Raw genomic sequence first — 10,508 nt, forward strand, 5'->3', positions numbered from 1 at the left:
GCCTTTTTGTCATTTCACTGTCTTCTGTGCCTAGATCCCTTAGCTTGGACATCTCCTCATCCCACTCCTACCTTAAGAATAAATCTTTCTATCAAGAAGTAACAAAGTAGCTCAGAAATTATAAACATAGCAGAAACACTCTCAAACCCATTCACACCAGACAAGCACAGAGCAAGTGTGAGGATGAACTTGCTCCCTCAGACCAGACCAGAACATACCAGAAAATAGACGGTTTGCAGAAATGGTCCAACTCTCTCCTATAGCTGTAGGCACAGCCTGTGTGAGTCTCAAGAGCACTGCAGTTGTAATTGTTCCCAGATCTAGTCAGCAGCATTTCAGCATTTTGGTATGCTACAATTGCTGTTTCCCCAAATCATCTGTATGTGCTGACCATCAGTATGCACATCTGTTCTGGGAGCCACCCTGGAAAACTAGAGTTGCCAACAATAGCAACTGGTAAGGGGGTGGGGGGTGGGGCAGAAGACAGAGTTCCTTGATTGTGTGATAAGGTGTGTTCAGAGGAATAATGAAGAGATTCTTTCAAACATGCAGACTCATGGAGTCCTAAGGACATCTTCCCTCCATTTCATTTACTCACTCATGTTCTGTCCTGATAAATTGATGCGTTTGCCTGGGCAGATGTTCAAAGTGTGACTGGAGGAGGATAGAGGACCAGAGGGGCACACAGACCTTGCTCCTGTGCACAGGAAGCCACCCATGCTTTAGTGACTGTTCCTGGGCAAGCCTTCAGGTTCCTTAGGTAGCCAGATCTAACCCTGGGCCCTGGAGGAAAAATGACCCCCATGCTGTATACAGCCAGCAGGTGACTCCTTGTTGCGAATATTAAAGAATGTAATGAAAATGTGTGTCTAAACACTGGTACTCTCTGAAGTGGAAACTCTGAAGACTTCTTTTTATAAATCAGCATGCAGGTAAATAGTCAGCAATTAACAGCTCATCTCTGTAGCATGTCTTAAAGAATCCTAAAGAGAGAGAACACTACTTTTCCCAGCTTCCCAAATACTGCTCCTTGGGGGGCTGTAAGAATTGCACTTTGCTTATTGTGGTAACTGTATTCGGAGCAAACTGACATTGTGGTTTCCACAAAACACTTTGATGATAGACCAATATTGGACATCAAGTGTTTTCTAACTGCTGATAGCCGTTCCGGCAGCAGGTAGAGAAATCATCATAGCTCTGAGCTGTTTCTTTCTCTGAAACATCACAACACTTGTTATATGTATTCAAAGGAAGAGCTATATTTGTGGGTAGAATTAATGCCAGAGAAATATCCACCCAGCCCTCTCTGGTATTTGAAGACAAAAGCAGTGGTGTGCATGGAGCCCTCGGTGGTGGTCAAAGGCAGTGGAGACTTTGGTGTTTAATGTTAGAAAAGAAGAGTGGGCCTCATTCTATAGCCTGGCACTGTAGCTCTGGGTGGCTTGGTCAGATGAGGCAGGTATGAGGTGGTAATAATCTCTGTATCCACTAGAGCCTCTGGAAAAAGCTATTGTGTTGACAAAAGCTATTGCACTGACAAAAGCTATAGATGTACTGTGAGAAGAGTCAGTGGGATGTGAGAACAAGCTCCACTCTGATGGGGCTTCACATATGTACACTATGCTAAACTTCACTCCAGCAAATGGCATTCTGATGAGATCCCAGCGTGATGGGGAAGGCCTAGAACCCCACTGTCACTCTTTCCTACCAGCCTAACAAGGCTTGTCTCTTTCCATTCCCCAGGAACACTCCATCCCCAGTGTCTCTCAACAACGTCTCCCCCATCAACGCAATGGGGAACTGTAACAATGGCCCAGTCACCATTCCCCAGCGCATTCACCACATGGCTGCCAGCCACGTCAACATCACTAGCAATGTGTTACGGGGCTATGAACACTGGGATATGGCTGACAAACTGACAAGAGAAAACAAAGGTATGCTCATCTGTTCTACCCATATAGCTCACAGACCATGATGGAATTAACTTCACTTTGAAGGACTTGAGTTGTAAAAAAGCCCTGGAATTTTGTCCTCCTTTAAAGCTTAAACTAATTTGAACTGTGATGTGTTTTGAATTTCACTCACTGACAAAGATCAACACAGAGAAACAGAGGCAAAGACAAAAATAATGGTTTACAAATTAATTATGATCCTGTTGGCTCCTGTTATTATTATTATTTTTTTTTGAGAGGTGAGGTTGAACTAAGGCCTTTAACCTTCAATATAATTATTAGCTCCAGTTGAGTACACGATAACGCAGCTTACATTTAGAAGCAAGGGCCAAAGTTCAGCTAGTACTTTTCACACACCGATGGCTGGGATGAAGAATCAGGGTGCTGTTCATGATGACGCTTGAACTTTGCTACAAAACAAATGCAGAGAGGACCCTGCTTTACCAGAGTGAATCCGTGGTCTTTGGTGACTCATGCTGACATCTGTGACCTTAGCTGTCATTGAGGATCACAACAAAACCTCACTACCCTAATGAAGGTGGGAAGTAAAATTAAACTGCACGTTTGTCCCAGCCATTCATTTGACTTGGCTGTTTCTGGCCCAGCAGTCACAGACTGCTCCACACCAGTCAAGGTGGGGACAAATGTGGGCTACCTATTACTACTGTATCACTGAGCATGTGGGGAAACCATCTCACTGGAATAGGAAGGATGCAGATTTTGCAACCCAGTCATTTAAGTTTGAATCCTACCTGGGTCATGCATTACCTGGGCAACCTAGGCAAGTTAATTAAATCTGTGAGCTACTTCCTAGCTTCTGTCTCTATAATGGACATAACGGTGATGATGGTGAAACTTCCCAGATGGATGATAGAGATGGGTTGAATTAAATAATAGGTGTAAAGCACCTAGTATAAAATTCTGAGTTCAAGGTAGAAATTCTACAAAGATTTATTATCTTTCCTTACTCCATAATATTATGTATCTATATAACTCAAAGATTTTGTGGCTCACAAAGCACATTCCATAATTTGAGACCTCACCCCTCAATGCAGCTATAAACTTACACTGACTCCTGGGAATATCTGCATGTGTTGGTTCCACAGGTTTGTGCAGCAATTTCTATATGCCAGGAACTGCACTATAGCTTTATCATTTGTTGTCTCATTTGCCCTTATTTCATACATGAGGAAACTGAGGCTCTATGAGATTAAGAAACTCACCCATGTTATCACAGCTCTTGCTTGTTAGAAGCAGGAATCTAGAAGTGTCTGATTCCAGAGTCTCATCTCTTAATCAATAGGCTACACTGTCCATCTAGAGAGCAAGATTAATGACAGGTCCTCAGAGACCTTTGGTGAGATCCAGAACCAGTTATCTGAGCAATTGATAATTTTTAAATTGTCTACTTTTCTACACCTCTGGAAATTCAGAGACAACTGGCCTATACAACCAGACTCATCTAGGGGTTCTAGAATTGCAAGTGAAGATAGACACATCTTAAGATTTGCCTAGCATGTCTGCCTCTGCTATTTCTCTCTTATTTTGTATTAATAACTGGAGGGCAGTTCAATATTTATGGATTTCCTTTATCATTGCATCCATTTTCAAAATCTGTTAAAGTATTTCCTTCTAAATTAACTTCAGAACTTTCCAGGAGCAATATGATGGCTGTGCTGATGTTAGGGTGAAATGGTGTTAATCTTGTCATTAGCACAGTGTGTCAAAGAGTTGCTAAATTCCCTGTGTCATTTTGAATGAAAACAACTCCATCACTCCACCAGCAGAGAGAAAATGTGTCCTGTTAATGCTGTCATTGGGGTTTTCAGCAGACTGGGGAGAGGACTAGTGTGAAATCTTCTGTTCAAAGCCTTGAGTTTCATACTTTGTCATTTCTGATCTACTTAGCTTTGGGGATTCTATTCACATCTACCTTGCCTACATAGAAAATAGAGAACTGAAGAGCTTCCCTTTTGGTTGCAGCTCTGCATCTTACTGGAGACAACCGTGTACTTGCACGATTTTTACCCAGTGGAGATGGGTGAAGTTGGTTCCCCCAGTGAAAGGTCTCCACTCCTGCCTCATACTGCCCACCATGCAGCTGCAGATGGCTTATTGTAGAAGGTTCTGGTGCTGAAATGAGCCAATGGCACTTATGCTGCCCTTTGGCCTTTGGTCTAGAAGCTTACCTGCCCAGCTGCTTATACTGCTCATTTGGAGCAGTTATTAAAATGGTGTCTAATTAAGAATGCCACAGAGAGCTTTGTACAGAATACCCAGGGAACATCCTGGCTCATATGAGGCTCACATTCATTCAACAATGACTAGGTCCTTAAATATTTTCCTTAATACTGTATTACATAGGAAAATATTTTAGATGCCAGAAATAATTTTCTTTTATCAGCAGAAAGTATTTTATTGCATAGTACAGGTTAAAAAGTATCATATAATCAAATGAGGTTGACACCTAGAGAAGGATCCCATATGTTATATATAACATGAAGAGTAAATGCATTGTTTGATGAAATTCCATCTGCTGAGCAATCAAGCACATGTAACCCATGCATGGAAATCACTTTCCAAGAAGGCAGGAGAGCATCCCACGTTAGGGCAGTCTCCAGTCCCATCCCCTCACCCCACCCCCTGACACGGATTCCTTGCTGCCAGCCAGCACATAGCTGAGGCTGCTTCCTTTGCCAGAGAGCTCTCTCATAACCAAGTGCCAGGCAAATGAATTCGTACATGAAAAGGGAACACCTAGCTAGTTTTTAGAGATCATATAGTTTTTCCCACATAGTACTTCTATCGCCTAAGGCAGACATTCCAAAACTCCAGTCACGCTAGTTAGTAGTGTAGCCTCAGGGCTGCCCCCTTCCCTAAGTGAACCAAGGGGAGATCAGCTGGGCATTCTTACCATTCATGTCCTAGGTCAGGGGCAGGAAAAGTTGTTAAGTGACAGATACTTGCAGGCCATGTTCCATCCCCAATGAAATTGGTAAGAAGACTTACAGAATCAAATTCCTCCTAGACGTTTATTTAGCTGTGGAGGCTGATGGCTACTATTAATGTCCAGATTCATGGGCCTTGTCTAGACCATGCCAAGAAAACTCAGTAAACTCGGTTCATTTAGACAAAAGGAAAAGAGGATATTTTCAATTCAGTAACACTGAATGACAAACAGCTTGACATTAGATAGACCATGGCTCCCTACAATTTTGTGTAGAAATACCCTTTTCTAAATATAAATATATAATCTATGAAAACATAAATATATTATGTACTGCAGAGTTTTTGGAGCTCACTAAAGATTAAAATAATAGGGCTTGATAAACTTGTGGAGTTTTGGTCTCCTAATAGGCACTCTATAAATATTTGTTGAATGAATGAATGGACAAATGAATCACATTCCCATTGTCCATGTGGTTGTGGTGTTGTGTGAAAGCAGCTTCTCAATGTGGTGCATATTTTCATGATATCATGTAAAGGCCTAACAGAACTGCTCTGCTTTTCAGAATTCTTTGGTGATCTGGACACGCTGATGGGGCCTCTGACCCAGCACAGCAGCATGACCAATCTTGTCCGCTACGTTCGCCAAGGACTGTGTTGGCTGCGCATTGATGCCCACTTGTTGTAGTGGGTGTTCTCAGATCTCTAGCATCACGACCCATCACTCTACCTCTACCAGCGCACTGATGGTCACTGGTGGAACTCCACTCATTGGGGAAAGTTCTCTTTGGTTATGTTTGTTTTTATGCTTCTTTTGTTATCTGTGAAAAACAGAAGTCATTGTAAGTTGACACTACAACTTAAGGGCAGTGTACGTTTTATTACTTAGTCATTTTTTTTTTTTTTTAGCATTTGATATGCATTTCTCAGATTCCACCATCTTTTTGTGGTTTATGGAATGACAGTCTCTACAATATTGTTTTAAGCCCACACTACCCAAAACAAAGAATGGGAAGCACTTGTGATAAAGACAGGCTCCTGAGAAATGCAACAAGTGGTCTTACATATACATGAGAACTTAGACACAAGGGACCATCCCCCAAACTATACTCTTATACCCAGAAAAGAACATATTTCAGAATCTATCGTTAAACTTTTGTGTGTCCCACAGATTCAATCTTCAGGTGAGAATTTTCATTGTCAAAACCCACTGGTTAGATGTTGTAGCAACATCATAAAATCAAGAGTATCAAGAAAATAAATGAGCATAGCAATGCTACTCTTAAAAAGATGCTATGCCACACAACCAGAGGACTTTCTTGTTAGCATCCCTTTCCTGATTCCCTATTTTGTTAATTTTAATGATAAGAAGAAAGGGTGACATTTATTTTGACAAGTTTTAGGCATCAGCTGGCATCAGTGTTTTTCAACTCTATTATTTGAAGTGTAAATCCTCACCTGGGGTTCTCTGTGTGCAAAGCTGTCCTTCTGAGGAACAGTTTGGTTGATGCATGCCTTAGTAGCCAAAATGCTACACTCTAGACTTACAAGTGGGAGTTAAGAGAGATCTGGAAAGTGTCCAACAAGGAATTCACACCTCTGCCTCCTTTGCAACAACAACATTTACACAGTTGGTAAGTGGGTCCATAACTGGCAGGATTTTTAAATTGTATTTTGCTCAAATCTATGGGAACAAAAGTCGTTATCACTACCTAGAAGTAATAATATACAGTTTTCTTCCTAGTGGCTTGAAAATCTGGACCTCCTCAATTATTATTCACATTTTCTCTCTTATAGGGTTTCTGTTTTCTACTTTCTTTTTTCTCTTATCTGTGTTTCCTTTTCCTTTGTTTGGCTCATTAACTTTTGACTGAATTACAATTACTCCTTTTATTAAAGTCCATATTATCATGAATCATTTCCATGAAAATTCCTAAGAAAACTCCAAACTCTCTAAATAGTAGCTAGCTTTTATTTTTTTTAAATGAGTCGTGGGGTTGTGCTTCACCTTGAGATGCTTTGAAAGAGCCCTAAACATTGGGAACCATTCACCTAATTTGGAGACATTTCTCACTGGTTGTGACTACCCCCTTATGATCCTTTACATTCATGTCCCTAAACATCACAATGTAAATATCATTTTTGATGTTCCAGCTCACCAGAAGATTCTTACACTTGGGGTAAACACTATCCATGCATTACTTACTGGTAATTACCTGCTGGTATATAATTCCATGTAGCCTTTAATATGCTGGGTTATCAAATTCTGTTCACTGAGTTATGACCAGATAAATAATAGATATGCACATGAAAGATGCAAACTTGTATGATTATTAAAACAAGCCATGCAGGTCCATGATAGAAACAGCAGGGGATGACTCTGCACTCTCATTGTCAAGGTTAGATATATCCCCAGTTGCAAAACAGCCAGACTTGAGCCGTGCTCTGGTCATCTTTGAATTTAAGGCCCTTTGTTGTATAAGGCTGTGGAAGTTGTACTCCAATGGCTGAAGCCATGTTGTTAATATGGTTGATGGGAGCATCCCAGCAGCTGAACCCAGCACTTTTTATGCTCCCACTGTGGTTGAGCTTTGTGATTACAGTCTCAGCAACAACACTTATGCATCCACACACACACAAATGAAACCTGAAAGAATCTTTTCTGAGCCTCTTAAAAGAGGAAAATGATAACATTAAAGACTCTGAACACCCAAGGTTGGTGTCACATATAAAAATTAAGCTGATGACTTTGCAGTGACTCAAGTTCTCTCTTTATCATGGTTTACCAGGTAGAGTGCCTGGCTATTACTATATAATGAAGTCCACTGGCTTGACTTGTAAGTTCAACCTAAACCACAATCCTAGACCATCATGGATTTAGGAGTAGATTCTTCTTGAAATCCCACATCCAGAAACTAGATATTAGAATGTTGAGGCAGTTTCCCAGAGAAACAAGCATATTGCCTCATGGATGAAAGACTTGTAGTTCTAGTTTCAGTGACTTGTTATATCTACTTACATACAACAGAGAGGCAAGAGGATTCCCTGTCATCTCTGGTGACTGAGTGTAAAACATGTGCCAAGTCTGCAGCACAGTGACCAAATCTGACAATCGAGCTCTGAATCACCACTTGATTATGTAGTAGACTCATTTATAAAGCAGCTTAGGAACTAATTAAACATGGAGGATGAATTACCTTCCTATCCCTTGAGATAAGACATCTTTCAGTTTCATGATTAAGGATTGTTGCTGATTTATAGTTACTCTATTCATCACAGTGTAAATGGTGATGCGTGTCGTAGGTGTGCAGCTATTTGAGGGACTAAGGGATGGAGATATTCTGTCAAATGAATCTCTTCAGTATACCAGTTTGTGGGAGGGATATGAGACATGTGGATGGCAGTGAGAGATTGTGCCTCTAGATCTTGAGGGAGGCTTGGTTAGACACACTTAAATAAGCATATGGAGGTTAGAATAGAGGGCAGAGTAAAAGGAAGCTCCATCTGAACAAGTACACCAAATGATCTCAGCCCTGCAACTTGACCCAGGTAGGGCCACCACTACGCCTTCACTTGTCACCGAAGCTCCAACCACAGAGAGTTTGACAAGTTTGTGTTATGATGTTGGCTTGGCTTTGTATTTTTAATTAACTTTGGATTTTTAGTGGTTTTGTCATATAACTGTCTGAGTTTGGTAGGTAGGATTACTTTGAAAAGGGTTTACTAGTGTGGTCCTCCGGGTAGAATTTAGCTGTAAGCATGTTGTTAGCCAGCCTGTAGACTGTTAATTACTTAATAATCTCATTGGGAAAATACTAGTAGTTTTATATTTGGATGACATAATTGGAAAAGCAGATTAGCTGCTACTACTTTTAAAAGACTTAAGGTCGGGATGCCTTTTTTTCCATGTAAGGAAATGAAAAGATCAAAATCTTCAGGCAATAAGCAAGTTGCAGAATTACAAACCATTGGCTAAAAATGTGTTTTGTTGAGTTTCCAAATGGATGAATTTTCATTTGGACATTACATCACTAAATTCATTAGATTTTGTCTGCATTGGAAAGATACTCTTCTAGCATATCTTTCCCAGAGATATCTAATTTGGATTCTGTTTCATGCAAATTTGCATCCCGGAGGTTGAAGCTGGAGTTTGAGGTTGGAAAATATTTTTGAAGGCGGAATCAGTTGAGTTGTGAGGGTGAAGCCTCACATACTTCTCAACAGACATGATAAAATTCACCTGCATGAGTTGGCAGGTGGGAGAACCAAACTGGATCACTGGGTAAGACTACTCAGTAAAGCAATGAACTGCTTGCTTAGAGAAGCATCACTATCCCCATTGAGAAAAATGTGTGGCAACATGATACAGCTACACAGTATCAAATGAATGGGTCAATTCAGCACCCCCAAATTTAATTCTGTGGGGAAAAATTATTGAGCCAGTTGTCAGTGTTCTGTTACACGACTGGCAGACTAAATTCTTCATCGTTGTTGTTATTGTTGTTGTTGTTTCTCATTTTCACTCGCACAGCCTTATTCTCATAATTAAAATCTAATTCATTTTCTCTTTAGTGTTAGTAGACTCCAACAACAGAAGTGGCATCTGTGTATTCATAATCAGCATTTACCCTGGCAGGAGACTAATCAGATAGGCCGGTCTCAGACATTAATCCTACCATCTGATATTTTTGGTGAAGGAAAAAGTATTAATTCTCTTTCCATCCTCCTCCTCAGAAATATAGAAGCCCTCTTTACCAAAATCATCACATTTTACTCTGTAATCTACCAGCTAAAAGAAAATTGCATTGTGGGGAGGGCGGAAAGAGGGTGGGGGTGGGGGTGGAGGGGGGGGAAGCCCCACAAAGCCAGATTGCAGTTCTTGCCCCTTTTTGCGTCTGACATGAGATGTTAAAGAATTATTCATAGTGCTCACATTGGGTTAGGGGACACTGAACTGCTTTTTAGATCCATGATCAGTCATCATTCTTCTAAGAGATTGGAGCTTTGCTGTTTCATTAACTGTGCAGTGTAGACTAATGGTGTTTAATAAAAATCATTCAAAATTTCAAACTCTTTTGCCAGTGACCTCAATTTTGTTGGCTCTTTGATTTATATCAGACTTTGAGGAGGGAAGGGGGGAAGTGAAGGAAGCCTACGTCCAGGCCCCTGACAGGATGCTGCAGTGGCAAGCTCAAGCTCGCCTGCCTGCCAGCAGTTGCTGGTGAGCAGCAGCATGCAGACCAGCTGTGGGAAGCCTCCTGAAGAATGCCCCAGCTGATGCTTTCAGCTGGGAATAGTTTGTTCCTATTGGGGAACTCATTGTTCTCCAGTCTCTGCAGCAGGAAGCCAGCTGTCATATTCGGAGGGAATTTCAGATGCTTTACCTTTTTGGTTTTGTCCTGCATCACTCATGTGGCTACGAAATAGAAGTGTCTCTGAGAATAGAGCCCAATGTGGTGACAATGGGTAGTCAAATGCACCCCAGATGCTCAAGCCCTCTTGTGGTTCTGCAGTGTTTATGAAATTGGGGGGAAGGAGACCCCGGACAGTAAGCAAAATTGGAGACACTCCAACGAGGCTAAGTTAATGCCATGTTGCCCAGATCAAGAT

The 10,508-nt window shown here is 41.2% G+C and overlaps 1 protein-coding gene across 7 annotated transcripts in view; it reads left to right on the forward strand.

Annotated features, from left to right (window-relative positions):
• AFF2 (ALF transcription elongation factor 2) overlaps positions 1-9,968 on the forward strand; it is a 504,750-nt gene extending 494,782 nt beyond the window's left edge. For all 7 annotated transcript variants that reach the window (XM_054472110.2, XM_054472113.2, XM_054472111.2 and 4 more), the window contains 2 exons: positions 1,744-1,934; positions 5,465-9,968. In XM_054472110.2, coding sequence (XP_054328085.1) covers positions 1,744-1,934; positions 5,465-5,586 — 313 coding nt within the window. In that variant the 3' untranslated portion in view covers positions 5,587-9,968. The remainder of the gene's footprint in view (positions 1-1,743; positions 1,935-5,464) is intronic.
• Positions 9,969-10,508: the final 540 nt, after the last annotated feature.

Source organism: Pongo pygmaeus, chromosome X (genome assembly GCF_028885625.2).
Source record: "Pongo pygmaeus isolate AG05252 chromosome X, NHGRI_mPonPyg2-v2.0_pri, whole genome shotgun sequence".
NCBI lineage: Eukaryota > Metazoa > Chordata > Mammalia > Primates > Hominidae > Pongo > Pongo pygmaeus.